Source organism: Adiantum capillus-veneris, chromosome 21 (assembly GCF_014529385.1).
Source record: "Adiantum capillus-veneris isolate H3 chromosome 21, ASM1452938v2, whole genome shotgun sequence".
NCBI lineage: Eukaryota > Viridiplantae > Streptophyta > Polypodiopsida > Polypodiales > Pteridaceae > Adiantum > Adiantum capillus-veneris.
Genome location: NC_140951.1, coordinates 145,969,933 through 145,989,471, shown reverse-complemented (window position 1 = coordinate 145,989,471; position 19,539 = coordinate 145,969,933). Strand labels below are relative to the sequence as shown.

General features: G+C 42.9%; 1 protein-coding gene across 1 annotated transcript in view; it reads left to right on the top strand.

Annotated features, from left to right (window-relative positions):
- GTA2 (global transcription factor group A2) overlaps nt 1-16,290 on the top strand; it is a 31,892-nt gene extending 15,602 nt beyond the window's left edge. The window contains exons 18-22 of the mRNA XM_086494359.1: nt 14,712-14,775; nt 14,874-14,988; nt 15,069-15,212; nt 15,286-15,389; nt 15,595-16,290. Coding sequence (XP_086350485.1) covers nt 14,712-14,775; nt 14,874-14,988; nt 15,069-15,212; nt 15,286-15,389; nt 15,595-15,837 — 670 coding nt within the window. The 3' untranslated portion in view covers nt 15,838-16,290. The remainder of the gene's footprint in view (nt 1-14,711; nt 14,776-14,873; nt 14,989-15,068; nt 15,213-15,285; nt 15,390-15,594) is intronic.
- The last annotated feature ends 3,249 nt before the right edge of the window (nt 16,291-19,539 follow it).

Below are 19,539 nucleotides of genomic sequence, written 5' to 3'. Positions count from 1 at the left end.
CAATAAAAGCCTGTTTAACTGCACTCTACCTAGTCCTGTTTTTTCTAGAAAGTGACTCTTGCAACAGCAATGTGCATAATGCATCAAACTTGACAACTTCAAGATTTCCTTGGGTCATAAGTCTCCAAGTACTAGCAAAAGTCTGGTAAGAATCTGGTAAGGCATCAAGAACAGTCTGCACAAGTGAACTGTCTGAAATGACTTCACCTATAGAAATAAGCTGCTCATTGATATCCTTGACACTAGCAAGGAAAGTGTCCATATCATCGTCCTCATGCATAATCTTCGACTCCAGCTCTTTACGCAGCAAAGTAATTTTAGCCTCATTGCAACTTGCATAAAGACCAGCCAAAATATCCCAAGCCTGTTTTGCAGATTTCGTTGAACGGATGAGAGGAACAATGGTGCGCTTTACAGGCAACGCAATCAATGCATGAGCCTGCGCATCCTTAACATTCCAACGAGCTTGTTCTGCCGTATGCAAAACAACTCTAACAACAGCAATCCTTGCAGCAAGACCTGCAACATCCTCAACATCGCCTACATCCTCAGAACCAGGACGTACATCAGTGCCCTGCACAATATTCCAGACGCCCTTTGACACAAGAACGTGTTGCATCATGTAAGCCCACATAGGGTAATTGTCCCCATCTAACCTGTCCTCAGTAGCAAACATCTTGAACACATCTTTGTTGTTGTTGTCAACCATGGTAAATGCTGCGCCTGATGTGAAAACTGCCCGAAAATAGGAGAAACAGAGCGAGAACAACACGTGCTATATAGCACAAACCGTAGAAGACTATAAGGCACTTGTTATGCAGAAAACGGCAGTGACAAAAATTTTGCACAAAATGAGGAAATAGCCTGTGCAAACCTGCCTGTAGTGGAAACGGACGGCCGGAGTAAACTGACATGGAAAGCATTATGGATCTTCCAATTAGGCGGTAGCTCTAATCAAAAGGTGACATCATTCACTCGCTCAGTGATCTTAAACGGCCCATAATAACGGGTAGAAAGTTTTACCACCTTACCCTTATGAGACGCTTGTTTCTTAAGGCTTGCCTTCTCAAACTTGAGTAAGACTAACTGTCCGATTGTTAAGTCTAGATTCCTCCTGTGCTTGTCTGCAGCTTTCTTATGCTTTTCTGAGAGCGTAGAATAGCTCTCCTTACTTGCCCGTAGGCTGTGTCCAAATCCCGGACAAATTCATCTGCTGCAAAGATCTTATCCTTAGTTAAAAGGATCGGTGGAAGCAAAGGCTTACCATAGAGAATCTCAAAAGGTGCTTTCCCCGTCGATGAGTGTATGGTATTGTTATACGCATACTCGACAAGAGGCAAATATTTCTCCCAGTCAGATTGCCGGTCTAACACATAAGCTTTTAACATATCCAATACTGTGGAATTGGCTATCTCACTTTGCCCGTCCGTTTGAGGATGGTAGGCAAATGAAAAATTCAGCTTCGTACCAAGATTATCCATCAAGGCACACCAAAAATTTCCTGTCATGCGAGGATCTCGATCACTCACAATAGACTTAGGGATTCCATGATGCTTAAATATCTGTGCCAAAAAGACCCTAGCCATATGATCTGCTTTTATCGTTTTCTTGACTGGTATAAAGTGTGCTTGCTTGCTTGCTAAACGTGTCCACAATGGTCCAGATCGCGTCATTTCCAGTCTGAGTTCTAGGGAGGTCCATGATAAAGTCCATGGCAATACTTTCCCAAGGTTCATTAGGCACAGGCAATGGTTGTAGCAACCTAGGCGTCTTATGCCTATCATACTTCACTTTTTGGCAAACCAAGCATTCCTTGACATCTGCTTTAAGGCTAGGCGAAAAGAAATATCTTTCCATTGCAAAGGTCGTAGGGAGGATACCCCGATGACCCGCATAAGGCGAAGCGTGTGCTTCATCCATGATCTTCTTTCTTAATGGTTCCGCCACACATATGGCCTGATGGTGGTAGAGATAACCGTCCCGAATGGAATAGGGAAACTCATTCTCTCCACGATGTAGCTTTCCCAAGATGGTGGAGAAGTTTGGGTCATTCGGATACAAATCCGGTAGTGCTTCTAATTCTTGGTGATACACCGAAGTAATAGCGTTCACCCTTGGCCGCCTAGACAATGCGTCTGCGACCACATTCTTACTCCCAGCCGTGTGAAGGATCTGGAAGTGAAACATAGACAAAAAGTTTGCCCATCTCATCTGCTTCTCAGATAGTTTCCTTTGCGTAAGAAAATACCGCAAACTTTGGTGATCAGTCTTGATCACAAAATCCGCTCCTAGAAGATAGTGCTTCCAGTTGGATAAGGCGTGAATCATAGCCGTGAGTTCCTTTTCGTAGATTGATGCATGCAACTCTGCATCCTTAAGCCGTCTGCTTTCGTAGGCCATTGCATGGCCTTCTTGGTTTAACATTGCTCCGATGCAATCGCCTGAAGCATCGCAGTGAACCTCAAATGGTTTCCTTAAGTCAGGCACTATCAAAATAGGTCCATGGCTTAGCAAGTACTTGAGCCGATCAAAAGCTCCTTGTTGTCTCGATCCCCATCTGAAAGGAATCTTCTTCTTTGTCAAATCATGAAGGGGTCCTGCTACATGAGCAAATCCTCGGACAAACCTTCGATAATACGAACATAATCCCAGGAAGCTACGTACATCATGTACCGTGGTTGGAATAGGCCAATCTTCTACCACTCGGATCTTGGTTGGATCCATACTCACTTGATTGTGAGAGACTATATGGCCGAGATAGTGTATCTCTGAGAGAAAGAACTCGCTCTTCTTTGCATTCACATGCAACTCATGCTTTCGCAATTCTTGAAACACTAAGTCCAAGTGCTTCCGATGTTCCTCTTCTGACTTAGAGAAGATAAGTATGTCGTCAAAGAACACTCCCGTAAAAGCTCGATACGGGCTGAAAATGCGGTCCATCATGCGATTGAACGTCGCAGGAGCATTGGTCAAGCCGAAAGGCATTACCAAGAATTCATATAGTCCAAAAGTTGTGCGGAAAGCAGTCTTATGGACATCCTCATGGGCGATCCGTATCTGATGATACCCACTCTTTAAGTCTATGCGACTAAAGACACTTGCACCCTGCAACTTATCAAGTATATCATCAATCCGAGGGATCGGAAAGCCATTCTTGATTGTGATCTTGTTTAAAGACCTGTAGTCTACGCACATTCGAAACGTGCCATCTTTCTTCTGCACCAGTAGAACTGGAGAGCAGTAGGGTGAAGCACTTGGCCGTACTAACCCTTTCTCTAGAAGCTTGTTGACTTGCTTCAAAATTTCCTCTTGATGAGCAAGACTTACCCGATAAGGGGGTTGATTGGGAGGCGAGCTACCCGGTATGAGATCTATGCGGTCGAATTTTGAACAACCAGATTCTGCTAAGAATAAAGGAAAATCTGTAGTCAATACGATTCGTGTCTCAGAGGATACGACTATTCTTATGAAGCATGCTCAGTGCAATTCTTTAGTTTTGGAGTTTCTCTCAAAGCAAGTTTTGAGCCTTCTTGGAACACTCAATGGTCGCTCCATCAATATTTTGGTGGACAGCGGATGCTCGAATAATGTCGTCGTCACTCAGATAGTTCAACAGATTGGCTTACCAACTCAAAAGACATCTCACTTATATGATGTGGAATTAGCAGATGGATCAATTTTGACTTGTGATCAGACAGTTCGACAATTGCAGTTCGAGATTCAAACTTATGCAGATAATTGGATTTCGAAGTCATGCCTTTATCTTATTACGACACGATTCTTGGTCAGCATTGGTTATTCCAATATGATCCAACAATTAGCTTTCGAGGACATACTATCAATTTGCTCAAAGATGGACGTGAATTGACTTTATACGGGCTTTTTCATGCGGAAAGAGTGATTCGAGCCTCACGTGTACTAGTCAAATGGCATGATACAGTGGATTATGAAGCAAATATGATTTCCGATACAAATGCAAATATTATTATTGATGAATTTTTGAATTCATTAACTTCTCCTGAATCAATTGATGAAGACAAAGATAAGAAGATAGTTGCAAATTCCGAGTCTGAAGACGACTATGGTTTCTTTGATTCTTTACTGGATGATGATATGCCAATTGCAAGTCATGAAGTGACAGCTCCTGAAGATGATTCTAAAGAACTTTGGGACTCATTCTTGGAAGATGATTACAGTCTCAAGCCAAAATCCTCTCCAGTGATTACTAAAGTTGTGAAGTTACCCCATCTGAAGAGTACCTTGAGAAGATTTCCTCTTCCCCTAATATTTCGCAGTTACTGGAAGATTTTGAACGAGAAATCTTACATCGCATGAAGAATTTTGAAGATCAACCTCTTGTTGCAGTTAACCTGATTATGCTAGATTCCTCTAAAAAGTCTTTGAATAATGCAATGACATGGGATTTAGCAGTCAAAGCAAAAAGGTTTCACAAGAAGCAAAGGTTTAAGACAAAGGTTTCCGATAACTCAAAGATTGAAGATTTTCAAAGATTCAATGCTTTTCCAGAGTTCTATCAACATCAAAAGTCATTTCTTTGACACGGGCTCTCATTTTAAATGGGAGGGAATGTCACGATTGTGACTATGTTAACAGCAATACATCTACTCCTAGTTGCAGATACGCGAAGTGCCATGCCAAGGATGATCCCTGCGCTTGGATGGTCACACCCCTTCGCCCAAGAGACGTGCCTCTTGGCCAAAAGCCACTCCGTCGACGATTGGTCACACCCCTTCGCTCTATGGGTGCGACTCTTCGCCCAATGGTTGCAGCTCTTCGCCGAAAGGATGTGTCTTTACATCTAAAGTCGCGTCTCTTCACCATGAGACGTGTCTTTTCATTTATGTCTCTTTGTCTCCAATATAAGGAGCCCTTGTATCACACATTCAATCAATTAAACAAAGAGTCTTCTAACTAAGTCTTGTTTTTGAGTACAGTTCAAGTTTCTTAAGTCTTAATCATGAGTTTAAGTACTTAATTAAGGATTAGTACCTAGAATCCTCACACATACAATGTCCGACCATTTGCAACTTCAAAAAGAGGGTCTCAAAAATAAACTAAAATCATTGGAAAGAAACCAACAACTAAGGTTAGCAGTTGCCACGTCCTTGTGACATAGTTAACAGTTATCACGTCCTAGTGACAGTTGCATCTCGACGGGTTGATCTGCAACTACTGATGAGGGTGCGGTTTTGCAATGCAAAAACGCTAGACTGATCTGGCTCAAAATTGCAAAACGCTGGTTGATCTGTTGAAAATGTTGATTGGTCTGATCTGAAAACGTTGGACTGAAGTTGGTATGTCTTGTGCTCCTACTGGCTCCTAGGTGATCTGCCTTCTATTGGTGTCCAAGGGGCTTCATTTATAGGTCCTTAGAAATTTGCCCTACCTACTTTTCCAACTAAAGTCACTTATTAATAAATAAGTGAAAAATGTGTATTTTGGGAAAAAGGGTTCTATGCTTACTAAAATGCTCATGCTAATTGACTATGCAAGAGAGGGTACGGAATTGTGATCGGCCTGGGCATGCACGTTGTGCTAGAGGCTCTCAAAGTGCCAGGCTCGGTCTTAAGCTAAGACTCATGCTGGACTATGGCAGAAGCATGTCCACGTAGCGCAAGTGAAGTGCGCACATGACATCCCCCCGTTAAGAGTGAGGCATAGCTGCCGAACTTCTATCTGTACTTCTGATGTTGACCGATGAATGCTTCTGATGCTATGGATGCACAAATCAATGCAGATTCCTTTGAAACTAGGGACTGATGGTATTGCGAGTGCTGTGGGTACTGGTGGCGATGCAAACATTGTGTAAGGGTAACTGTCGAGCCTTACTACGATTGCCGAATATCAGCCTGGGCTCTATACCAGATAGTACCGACTCAGCCTATTGTAGCAAGAGTTGTTCCCCGAACACTAATTGTGATGAAAATATTACCGGTGCTGATGGACCGAGGCTTGCTTCCGGAGTCCTTTTCAAAGGTTCAATGACGAGGGAAATGGATGGACGCTACATGCGAATGCGAATGTAGAAGAGGTTAGGGTTCCTGTCTCCAACTCCTTCCATATCTGCATAAGAGGCTAGGAGATCGGAGATCTTGGTACTTAAGATCTGGGTTTTCGTGTATCCAATGTCGATCTTCCTCTAAAGACATGGCAATGAAGATGGGAACTAATAAGTCCATGATCGAGATTTGAAGCTTCTTTCAGGAAAAAAACCCAGAGAGGTTCTTTGGATTCTTGGTCCCGCTTGGGTTCTTGATGGTTCTTTGGTTCTTGGGTTCTTGAGTTCTTGAGGTGCTTGGTACTTGGGGTTCTTGGGTTCTTCCTTAGGTTCTTGATGGTTCTTCCCTCGAGTTCGCGAAGCTGAAGCACACATAGAGCTTTGATACCAATGTCAGGTGCAACGCACACAGAGCTCTGATAACAATGTCAAGTGCAGCGCACACAGAGCTCTGATACCAATGTCAAGTGCAACGGAAGAGAATAAGGATTTGCTCGGATCTAGTATTCCACCCACAAACACAAGGGACACTTTACTTCACTCGAAAGAATTGAACTGAATTGAAAGAAAGAGAGAGACGAGAGAGAGAAAGAGACGACACAAAAATGTCGGGTCCCAACCCTCAAGGGCCTCTTTCTTTGTTGCCAGAGCAAGTACTTTCTTTATTCTTGCACAAATGCTACTATGATGCTGATGCTAATGATACTTGTAACAAACTTGGACACTCCAAGTCAAGAATCAACCGCGACAACACCAAATAACCACTTCAAAACAATTCACAGATCACAATAGATTTGCACTGGCCCGGCGGAGTTCCGTGCCTAGAGATATTGGCCCCAAAGACTGGCGCCCCTTTCGGTATTTCTTTTTGTATTAATCAATCATCAAAGTACAAGAGAGCGGTTAGGGTTTCACTCTCAGACTCTGCGTCCAGATGCCCCGAGAAGTGAGGCCCTCACCACTAATTTAAAGGTTACAAGGGATGCCCAAAAGCAGAGCCCCAAAAGCTTTTAAAATCAAAAGCATCAGTTCTCTCTCTCTCTTAGAGAGTCTTTTCTCTTTTTTTAATAAAAAAAAGCAAAAGCAAAATTCGCGTCGCTCATCGTTTTCCAAAATTTTTTTTTTTTTTTTTTTTAATAATAATCCGCCTCCGCGATTTCCGGAATTTAGGGTTTTTGGCAAAAATTAGGGTTTGCAGGAATTTTAGGGTTTCTGGCAGAAATTAGGGTTTTTGCTGTCCGCCACGTCATCACTTTGTGACATACCCCCCTCTTGAAAGCATTGTAATCGACCGCGATTACGCCTGCAAAACCGACAAAAGCCATAAACCGTCTTAGCAGACACTGACTGTTAGTACCTACGTACTAGGAACGCACATCTAGCACATGTACAAAATCGACAGTCACATCACACGACATCACAGGACATCACCAGATATCACAGGACATCACATGACATTCAACATTCATTCGAATCTTAGACCATGATTTATCGGCAATGTAGCTAGCAGTCACATCTAGGTCCAATCGGGACCTCATCGATGTCCGATTGACTAACCCCTATTGCAACCATGTCTATTCGAGATCAAGTAGACCAAAATGCTGCAGTCATTTCGTCTATTAGTTCCTGCACTCACAAGAAGTCAAGAACAAATCAGTATCATAATCAGAAATTCCATTTCATAAAGTCATCCAGCAGAATACTGTCAGCTCTCAGTATCCCTGAAGCTCAAAGAGACATCAGTGACTTTAGTATCAAAATCGAGGCATCTGTTGACAAAGGAGTGGAGCGACTCCCCTCTTGTGCATCCCACTGCACCAGATCTTCGGCCAAGCTGAGTTTCTGGGTTCCGTTTGGAGTAGACTATGCTAAACCAAAACATCGAGGTAAAGTTTCACAATCCGAGGAGTATCTGCTAGGTCCTCCTCCTCCATCCACTTCGCATCAAATGCAGGAAAGTTCTTGAACTTAACCAAGAACCGCCTTCGGACTTTACCTTTCTTCGTATCATTATGTGCCAAAATCTGTTCAGGAACAAGGATCTCCTCGTTTTCTTCCACTTCGGGTTGCTCATCAGGCTCCCCATCATCAGGCACATCACCTTTAAAAGGTTTCAAGAGATTCACATGCAATGCATTATGAATCCTCTAAGTATCTGGCAGGTCCAATCGGAAGGAGACATCATTTATCTTGTCAGTAATCTGGAAAGGTCCGTAGTATCACATACTAAGCTTTGGAAAAAGCCTCTCCTTTCCCTTTTTTTTTTCTTAGGCGTGCCTTCTCAAAAGTAAGAGCACCCAATCATCCTCCTTCAGTTTCCAGTCGCGACGATGGCGATCCGCTGTCTTTTTCTGTCGTTCTTGAGACTTCTGTAAAGTCTCGTGAACCTTGGCAAAAGCCGTATCCAAATCTCGCGAATATTCATCCGCTTCAAATTTCTAATCTTTCGTGCTCAGGAAGGATGGAACCTTCGCAGCAGTTTCAACAATCTCTCATGGCGTCTTCCCCGTCGAAGAGTGTATCGTGTTATTGTAGGCAAATTCCACCAAAGGTAAGTTCTTTTCCCATTGAGTCTTCTGATGCGAGATATAAGACTTCAATAAATCTAGAACCACTGAATTGGCAATCTCGGATTGCCCATCAGTCTGCGGGTGGAACGATGACGAGAACTGTAACCGCGTGCCAATGTTCTCCCAAATTGCCTTCCAAAACAAACTCGTAAATCTGGGGTCTCTGTCGGAGACGATCGTCTCAGGCGTGCCATGTAATCGGAAAATCATCGTGATCATTCTGTATTCTCGGGAGATAAAAAAAAATGAAATCCATTTCAATATTTTCCCAGGGGCGGGTGGGTATAGGTAAAGGCTGTAACAATCCCTGTGCCTTATGCCTGTCAAACTTGACCTTCTGGCATACCAAGCAACTACGCACAAACTCTTCCACATCCTTCTTCAGTCTCCGCCAAAAGAAATCTCTCTCTACCCCTTTCATGGTGGTAGCAATGCTGCGGTGACCCGTAAAAGGTGGACAGTGGCAATCAGTCATAACCTTTTCCCTCTACGGCTGTGTAACGCACAACATAGTCTTTTTCATCAAGTAGCCTTCCCGAAGGGAGTATCCAGCTACTGTCTCCCCATCCCGTATCCGTGTGAAAATATCTGCAAAATCTGTATCTGTGGCACACTGATCGACCATATCCTCGAAGCTCTTATGATGTATCGCGGAAATAGCCAGAACCAACGGTTTCCGAGACAAAGCATCTGCCACCACATTCTTCTGTCCCTGCACATGGACAATCTGGAAGTGAAACTGTGACAAGATGTTCGCCCACCGCATCTGCTTTTCCGAAAGCTGCTTCTGTGACAAGAAGTAGCGCAAACTCTGATGGTCTGCAAAGACAGTAAAATCCGCTGCGAGTAGGTAATGCCGCCACTGAGTAAGAGCATGGATAACCGCCAAAAGCTCTTTCTCATAAATCTGTGCTGTCATCTCCGGCCTAGAGAACAAACGGCTCTCGTAAGCTATGACATGGCCTTCTTGCATCAAGACCGCACCCAGACTACGACCACAAGCATCACAATATACTTCGAATGACTTCTGCAAGTCCGGCAAAGTCAAAATAGGTCCCGTAGTCAATTTCTCTTTCAATGTCTGAAAGGCAGTCACCTCTGTGGGTCCCCACGAAAAAGGTACTCCTTTCTGTGTCAAGATATGCAAAGGGGAAGCAACCTCTGCAAACTTTCGTATGAACCGCCTGTAGTATGAACACAGTCCCAAGAAGCTTCTAACTTCATGGACATTCCTCAAATCGGGCCAATCACGGATAGTCTCTATCTTGGCCGGGTCCATTTGCACTCCTGTTGTGCTGCTGACACAATGTGTCCCAAAAAGTGTATCCATGGTAGGAAAAAATTCACTTTTCTTTGCATTAATCACTAGCGTGTGATCTCGTAATGCCTAAAAGACTTGAAGCAGATGATCTCTGTGTTCTGCCTCATTCTTCGAGAAAACAATGATGTCGTCAAAGAAAGTGCCAACAAATAGCCTGTACTGTCGAAAAATCCTGTCCATCATCCGGTTAAATGTCGCAGGAGCATTGGTTAAGCCAAAAGGCATCACCAAAAACTCAAATAACCCAAAAGTCGTCCGAAAAGCTGTCTTGTAGACATCTCCTGGCGCTATCCTGATCTGATGATATCCACTCTTCAAGTCAATCCTGCTAAAGCACGAGGATCCCTGTAACCTGTCGAGTATATCATCGATCCTAGGAATCGGAAATCTGTTCTTGATGGTGATTTCGTTGAGAGTGCTATAATCGATGCACATTCTCCAAGATCTGTCTTTCTTCAAAATCAACAACACTGGAGAGCAATACGGTGAAGTACTAAGCTGGACAAGACCCTTTTCCAAGAGGTCTTTCACTGAGTTCATAATCTTTTCATTCTGTACTCGGCTCACACGATAAGGTGGCCGATTCGGTGGCGTGCTTCTAGATATCAGATCAATGGTATGATCTTCAGGCCCTCTCAAAAGCAATCGGCATGAGTGTGGAGAAAAAAATCTTGGCGTTCTTTTCTTCAGGTCAAAACATATTCAACTTTTATCCATCGTTCAGTTCTCCCAAAAGAATGAGTAAGAAAACTGAAGTTCATCAAGTACAATCTCTAAGCCCTTCATTTATCAAAGTCGCTTTCTCGGCCCGGTAGTCAACCACGGCGTAGTTCTTGTGGTACCAAGGGATCCCGAGTAGAACGTCACTCACGTGGCCTGAACACCCCTGTCATTGCAAACGAAGTTTGCCAATGCTCGGTGTAATGGCAACATCCCATCCGGGTGCCAGTCGAACTACCTCCGCCAGTGGCGTCAGTCTGTCGGGCGCAGTTCCAAATCGAGCCGCCAATTCCAAGTGAAAAGAAGTTGGCCTTGGCTCCTTCAAAAGAGCTTCCTCATCCTTCACTTTGCCCCAAAAAAAAACGGCAAAGTTTGTACTTTCATTCATTTGATTCGGTGCAAGTCCCACGCCATGTGGTACCAGTTCTGCTTTTCTATCTGCCTTTTCTGCCACATTCCTCAGCTGCTCTCGAACTCTCAGACCTGTCGTCGTCTTTATCATTCTGTTCTTTCTGTGCCTTATCAGGGCACTTTGCGGAAATATGTCCATGTTTCCCGCATCCAAAGCACTTCCCCTCTCTGATGAAGCGAGCTCTCTCCTCAGGAGTAAGCTTGGGTCGTGCATCCCTTTTTTTTTCTCTGGGTTGCTCTTTTTCATTCTACTTTCATTCCCAGAAGTCTGTTTGGCTCGTTGTGTCATGGCCTCATCTGTGGGGTAGGTCAGACTGCCAGAGTGAATGGCAAAGCCCCGCTTCGCATGACTCATCAACTCCTGAATAGAAGCTGACTTCTGTTCCAAGCAGTGATCTCGGATCTCTGTAGGTAGACCCAAGGTAAACCGCTCAATTTGTTCTCTGAACGAGATCTTCTTGAATGAAGAGGCGGGTAGAAAAGAGCTCCAGAATCTTTCACAATAAGAATTCACTGTATCGCTCTTGGTCATCCGGAGATGGTTCCAAGCAGCTCGTATATCTCGCTCAAACTCTTGAGTCAACCAAGAAGAAATAAAAAGCCTCTTGAATTTCAGCCATGTAACTGGCACAGTCTTGCTTAATAGAAGCGTGGACCACCAAGTACGAGCATTCCCCTCAGAGTAAGAGGCAGCTCTCCGAATCTTGGAGTGCTCTGAATAGCGTCCTCCCGCGAAAGCGATGTCAAACTGCTGTATAAGAGACAAAGCCTTCGAAGCATCTGAGTATCCTGAAAAGTATCAAACTTGATCGAGTGGCCACCTTCCTTAAACTCTCGGACTTTCTTGCTGTTATCTTCGAGAAAGTCATACTGGTTGGCTTTGTAAAAATTCTTCTTGTTCGCATAAAACTTTCCGTCATCGGAATCTGAGCTGTCTGTAAACGAGTCCTCAGTAGAACTGTCAGTCTCTGGGCGAGATGTAGCCTTCTTTGCCTTTTTCTTGCCCGTTCCGAAGCTTTGTGTCTTGCTTCGCTTTTTGCTTTTTTTCTGTCTTCTTCGCTCTAATCCGAGGAGCTAGAAGAACTGTCAGAAGAAGAAGAAGAAGAACTGGGTACTCCTTCAAATCGAACACGCTTCTTCCGTTTCTTTGCTTTGTCGAATGTCGACTGACGACCCAAATATCCCGGGAAGTCAGTACCTTTGTTCTGCTTTTTGCCGTGCTTTTTGCCTTTCTTTTGCACGTCGAAAAGCTGAGCAATCCGTGCATCAACCACGTTCTCCAGTTCCTTCTCCGTATATTTCTTGGAGGTAGAAGGTTTCTTGAGAGCGGGTTTCGGGAGTGGTGTTGTGGTTCTCTGCCACTCCATCTGTACCTCTTTCAAAGAGGTCTGGTTCATATATTTTACCATCTTCGGGTCCTTGGCAAAATTGAGCATCATCTTTGTTGCATCGCCAATCAATTGACGACGCTCCATCTCTGTTTGCTCCGCCTGAGTAGGCCGAGGCGGGCCATACTCTCTGTCTGAATCTTCGTTGTGATCCCAGCCCGCATCTCCAGATGCAGAGGGAGTCGACTGATCATTGCCTGAAGCCATAGGTGTCGCGGAAAAAAAAATTTCGGGGATCGGATTTCCCGTAGAAGAGAAATCGGCCGTGCTCTGATACCACTGTAACAAACTTGGACACTCCAAGTCAAGAATCAACCGCGACAGCACCAAATAACCACTTCAAAACAATTCACAGATCACAATAGATTTGCACTGGCCCGGCGGAGTTCCGTGCCTAGAGATATTGGCCCCAAAGACTGGCGCCCCTTTCGGTATTTCTTTTTGTATTAATCAATCATCAAAGTACAAGAGAGCGGTTAGGGTTTCACTCTCAGACTCTGCGTCCAGATGCCCCGAGAAGTGAGGCCCTCACCACTAATTTAAAGGTTACAAGGGATGCCCAAAAGCAGAGCCCCAAAAGCTTTTAAAATCAAAAGCATCAGTTCTCTCTCTCTCTTAGAGAGTCTTTTCTCTTTTTTTAATAAAAAAAAAAGCAAAAGCAAAATTCGCGTCGCTCATCGTTTTCCAAAAATTTTTTAAAAAAAAAAATAAAAAAAAAATAATCCGCCTCCGCGATTTCCGGAATTTAGGGTTTTTGGCAAAAATTAGGGTTTGCAGGAATTTTAGGGTTTCTGGCAGAAATTAGGGTTTCTGCTGTCCGCCACGTCATCACTTTGTGACAATACTGATGCTGCGTATTGAGGTACTGATGATCTATGTCGAGGAGCGTTCAGTTGTACTTAGAGCCCCTAAGCGATGCAGACTGTGGTCTGAGTATTCATCGGCGACTTTTTTTTAATGTCTAGTACTGTGCATTGGTAATCATCTGTGCAGCTGTCAACCACTGACCTGAGATTCCAAATTGGGTGAGTTTGCCTAGGGATGTAATATTAGTGCATTGAGAGTCGAGACACCCCTTGAAGGATTAGCGTGCTTTGGGTGTGATGGCTAACATTGCTACGCTAGAATATTAAAAGCTCCCGATTTTCTTTTCACTTGGTATGTGTTGCTCGTCCTATAGCTCCTACTCAAATGGAGTGCTTTCCGCTGCCTTGCAAAGCCTCTTTTATGCCTATTAAAGCGTCTTATCATTGTCACCGAGAGAGTGTGACTTAGTTCGTCGTGAAGAAGTGCCTAAGTCGTGATAGCCTCCCAGCTTCCACGTACTACAATAACTTGGAAAAGTATAGCATGGACTTTCATGGGTCTCTTGAGTCCTAAGAACACACAATGGAATGTTTGTGTCTGAATGATGCAATCTCAATTTAGTCAAAAGGAGATTTCACGAAAGGAAGGCAATTTTTAACTACTTATATGAGCCTTGAGGACCTCTTTATTCGGGCCCCGAGTTTAATTTTTCCTCGTTAGAAGATCAACCCCCTAGGAGGAAGAATATCAAACCAAAGGTGGGACTTGCTGCAGATTTTATTGGACCCAACGGGCATTGGACAATTTACTTTTTTACGAGTTTGTAGGAAAATTGTGACCTTTGACAAGTAGGGGAGATTGCAGCGCTGTTACTCTGTTTTTGGTTCTTTGGAGGTTTTTATTCAAGAGGGGAAGGGCTCTGGCTAATTACTGGTGTCTCCCTTAGCAGGAGGGGCTGAGAGAATATGGTGTGTGGATTGAACTGTAAAGACTTGGGGCGGATCTGTGTAAGGAGTAAGCGGGCAATCTGAGAGCAAGAGGGGGGGACTGAATTGTCTGCCTAGGAAGGTGGCTTGGATGCGTTCAGTCAGGGGAGTGGTCTATTCTGGTGAAAATGTTGTATTTAATAAGGTCAGGTTGTGAGAAATGCTGAGGTAGGTGCTGTAAACTGAAAGCTGCTTATTTAAACATAGAAATGTACACACTCCTTTCTTATATTCTGTTTAATCAGGCTTCTAGGGTGCTTTACTGGTCACTGTCAGTTTGCTTTCTCCTATTTATCGCATTAAACTTTAACTTACATCTTGGATAAAATTTTCTTTCTTTGGTTGGTTGGTCTCTTAGATCTTCTAGCTTAAGATGGTCGAACAGCCCGGGTCTTTGACTTCTAAATCTCAAGTGGCTTGTGAATGTTAAAGATTAGTGATTGCTGGGATGACTAGAGACTAAAGGAGCGCAAACTTTCCTGTTGTTAGGGATAGTGGTAGTTGGGATGATGCAAATCCATCGACTTGGAATGCAGGGACGCCCCAATATCAGGTAAGCTGTGTGCATGAAGTTGCTGGTATTGTCGGAACAATTTTCTTGTTTGCTGATTTTTATTTTATGGTATATTTTAATATTCTTTTTGTCGTCAGCCTGGAACCCCAGCTGGTAGGCCGTATGAAGCTCCGACTCCAGGAACTGTGTGGACTAGTACTCCTACTGGAAGCTTTAGTGAAGCAGGCACACCAAGAGACAGTCCGCCATATGGTATCAGCTGGAAGCATTCGTCTTTTACAACAGATTTGTCTATTAGGTGCAAAGAATTTAGTCACTTTCATGAGTTGCAGGTAACGCTCCAAGTCCCTACCTCCCCTCAACTCCTGGAGGCCCACCCATGACCCCAGGAGCTCCAGTGTATTTACCTGGCACACCTGGTGGTCAGCCCATGACACCTGGAACTGGGGGTCTTGATGCAATGTCTCCTATTGCGGGTAAGGGAAGTGCAGCAGGTTTCTGATTCTCAACAGAAATGATCACTAAGGGTAGGTTTTTGTACCTGGGCAGGTGGCCAAGAAACAGAGAGTAGATGGGGGCTGCCAGATGTTGTCATCACTCTGCGAAGACCAGGAGAAGATGCACAGATTGCTGTCATCAAAGAAGTTTTATCAGTAAGGGTTTTGGAATTTGAATCACTGTCGATAGCAAATTGATAAGTGAAGGAATTAGTCCTTCAATGAGTGTTTTATTTATCCTAGACTTAGTTGTTCTGTTAAAATTGCATATGGTATGGTGTCTAGTCCCCCTCACATCCGTTATTAGCATAGAAAAGTTGTGGTCGTTAAAATTTTCTTATACTGCATCGTTTTATTGCAGGATGGAAGCTGTAAAGTTGCACTTGGACAAACTGGTACGGGTGATGTTTTTACTGTTAACCACTCAGAAATGGAGCTTGTGGTGCCAAGGAAGTCTGATAGAATTAAGATTATTCATGGTGACCTTCGCAATGCAACTGGGAAGCTGATTGGAATCGATAATGCGGATGGTATTGTGAAGATGGATGATACACTGGATGTCAAAATATTTGACATGAGTAATTTGGCTCGCATGCATTCGTGAAAGTCGATGATTCTGAGGTGGTTTGTCCAAATGTCGGAAGCATTTGGGAGTCTTGGATTGCTTTGGCAGCCAGTGCCTCTTCTTGTTGAAGCCTCCTTTCAGCTGTTTCTAGCTGTTTCTGAATGTGGGTGTACAGAGACTGTTTGGCTAAATGTCTACTGTGGAATCTAAGCGAATGGTGTGAATTCAGCATTGACGAATGAGCCGGCAGTTTTGATTGGTTGCATTTTTGAGTTTTCCTGGTATGTATCCCTCAATAAGATGGGTGATTGCCTTTTTATAATGGATGAAGAGAGCCTCTTTGTAAGCAGCCTGTCTTGTAAAATGGATTTAGAAGGCCCACAAGATTTGTTTGTCTATCATGGAAGCCAAAGGGCCTCTCTATCCACTCTGTAAAATAGCTAGCATACAATGAAAATGTATGTATTTCAAATATCGCTCTTTCCACGGAGATACTGGTATGTGTTGCAAATAGCTTTTTAGCTTGTGGATTGGAAAAACATAAATATTGTCAAGGTAATAATGTAAAGACCTAGTTAAGTCAGAATTATTTCATCTATTTTTACCACTGGGACCTGTAATCTCTGCAGTGTGAGCAATCTGTATGCTTAGTGCTAGCGGCGGAGGGACTGCAAGGCTAAAATCCACGTGCTTTGTGGAGTACCGTTCTCTCTGTGCGTGTGCGTGCACGTGTGCGCGCGCGTGCCTTGTGAGCTGCCCTGGGGGGTTTGGGGGGAGGGGTTGTCCATTTTACAAAGTGTGGGGGCTTGTTTTACTCAGTCTCTTCCTCCACCTTTGGGGCTGTGTGCTATGTTATCGTGGTGTCGAGTTGTTTGGCTTTCAGAGCCCAACAGAGAGAGAGAGAGAGAGAGAGAGAGAGAGAGAGAGAGAGAGAGACTACAAACTCCATTGTTGAGATAGCTTAAAGTTGTGCCTGCACGCCTTGCACATCTGTTCTCTGGATGTCGAGATGGTATGGCTCGAATCCTTTGCTGTAGTCCTTGTCGATGCGATGAAGCTCCTCTCCTCAGTCATGGGTTTTTGGATTTCCCTAGCTCCAATGCTCGGTCAATGAGAGCACCACGGGTGTGAGTATGGGCTGAGCTTTGCAGTGGTGGCTGAACCTCTATGTCCATTGTTTGGTGTGAAGAAATGAGGTATCTTTCTTTGTGATCGTCTCTCTCCAGTAAACTATCTTTGTGTCTGTGTAATTCAAGTAGAACACTTCGAGACATCTCTGTCTGTGATAGCTCACGACTCTGGAAGGTTCCTACAGCTCAGATAGAGCGAGACTTATATGAGTTGTTCTCAAGTAGAGACTCGGGAGAGGCATGTTGTTTGTTTCATGAGCACTCCTCCGGTCCTAATGTGAGGTCAATATGAAACATCCTTATATATGGTCCTTGGATTAACACCCCTTCTAGATCCTTCCCATCTACGGGGATGGTAAAGACGACCATTACCAGGATGAGGACCAAGAGGGCATATGGTCATGATGGTCTATTAGTAGAGCACTTTATACATGCTAGAGATATGATGGCATAGAAGTGTTGTTCAATCATGCCATGTGTGAGGGTCTACATGAGACTTGGAGATTGTCTACTATTGTGGCTACCTTCAAGGTAGGTGATCCCACCGAACATGGAAACTATCATACTACTATGATTGGGCACACATTGGCACGGTTGTATACATCTATCCTTGAGAAACATTTGAACATATGGACAGGGTGTGAGGGATACAGGCAATGGGACATGCCGGTTTCAGGAGAGGCTTCTCCACTCTTAACCATCTTCTTACACTCAGAGCCATCATTGTGGAGGGTAGAGCACATGGGAGGCGGGTTTATTGTAGCTTTTTGGATTCAAAGCATTTGACATGGTACCCAGAGCCAGATTGATGTCTAAATTACAGTAGATGGGAAGAAAACCGTAATTGAGTTGGTGATTCTGTATGATAGGGCCCATTGAGTTGATTTGGGGAATCATGGCTCTATACAAATCAGTGATGGGACATGTACACACTCCAGAGGGGTGTATCTGATTTAGTTCATTCGACTATTGGAGTGAAGCAAGGTTGTCCATTGTCTCCTACTCTATTTGGTATGTAAAAAGATATAGTTTTCGATTACATTGATAGAGAGGGTGACAGAGGTGCCCAGATGGCAGGGACATGGATTCCATTGTTGTTATATTTTGATGATATTGTGTTGATTTCTGACGCATCGATGTAGCGACATTTGGATACGTTACATAGCTTTGCTCAGGATAGTGGATCGTTTGTTAACCTTGGTAAAACCAAGGTTATGATGCTAACACTGGACCGAGTTTTTCTTTGAAGAGAACAACAGAGACTAGACTGACCAGAGCGTATGCAGTCTTGGGAGGATTGGGAAGGATGTGTTCATAGGTGCAGTTCCAAGAACCCTGAACAAAGCTTTGGTCCTTTGATACGTTGGTAGCCTCAGCTATGCATTTTTCCTACGTTAATAGTATGAGATACTATGAAGGTTTGGGGACCCTCTGTGGATCAAAATGGATGGAAAGGTATGGGGAGGCCATTGGTATTATAGTCTCTCGATTGATTAATAACACCAGTTATGTAATTGGACATTGAAGTGTCCTGTTTTTCTAGCAACTTGTCATAATTATTTGATGAAGCTAAAAAAAAAAAGTTATAGTTCACGTTTATATCTTAGATCAGTTATGAGGTGAAGAACATAGCCAAATTTTAATTTTGGCAAAATTAATACCAAATTAAGATTATGGTGAGAAGTTCTAGGATTAAAAATCATAAAAATTTAGTGTAATTTTAACAAAATTTTCATAAATTGAATATAACTACTCATCAAAATAAAAATTTGCATAGATTTTAAGTTGTATGGATAGGAAAAAACTTATTGTAACAAGAAATTGACCTTCATAACTTAGTTATGAGATTAGACTTTTGTCATAGTAAAAAATCCAAATCTTGAAAATGTTGACAAAGAGGAAAATTTTGGTCTTTCAAGGTCTTTTTCATTAACATGATGAGGTTATAGGAAAAAACTTAAGGTCTAGAATGTATTTGTCATCTTGTAATTTAAGCTCATTTAAAAACTTTTAATCCGTAATTTCTTGAAAAAAAAACATAGCTATGAAAAACTAATGAAAGTGTGTACATAAATTCTCCAATTGTGTCCATATGAGGTATTTGTATAGAAATAAGTGAGATGAATAAAATTTTTTCAAAAGTGGACTTTATTTTAAAGCTAATCTTTGATAAATAAAAGAATAAGCTTTACAATATGCGCAGTTTTGGGAAATGACATAAATAATGTGGCTTGCATAACCATCAAATAATATCCCTTAAGCATTGAAGTTGTAGATCTAATATATATGTACCATTAGACATTGAAAGTTTAAATGAACTAAATGTCTTATGTGGTCGTTAATTGAATTCATAAATGTTGCATATTTGACCCATACGACTTTCTATATTTAATTATAGTTACAAAGATTTTTTTTCACATGACAATTGCAAAATATCAAACATTGATTGCTATTTTATGTAGGAGCTTTTCATGAGTGTAGTTATTAGTGAGGTTGAGTACACATTTGACATATTATAGTTTTTATGAGTACTTTGGAAAACATTTTATAAGTTTGCAAAAGCATTTCTTGATATGTTTTCCAAAATTCATGTACCATTATGTTTAAATTC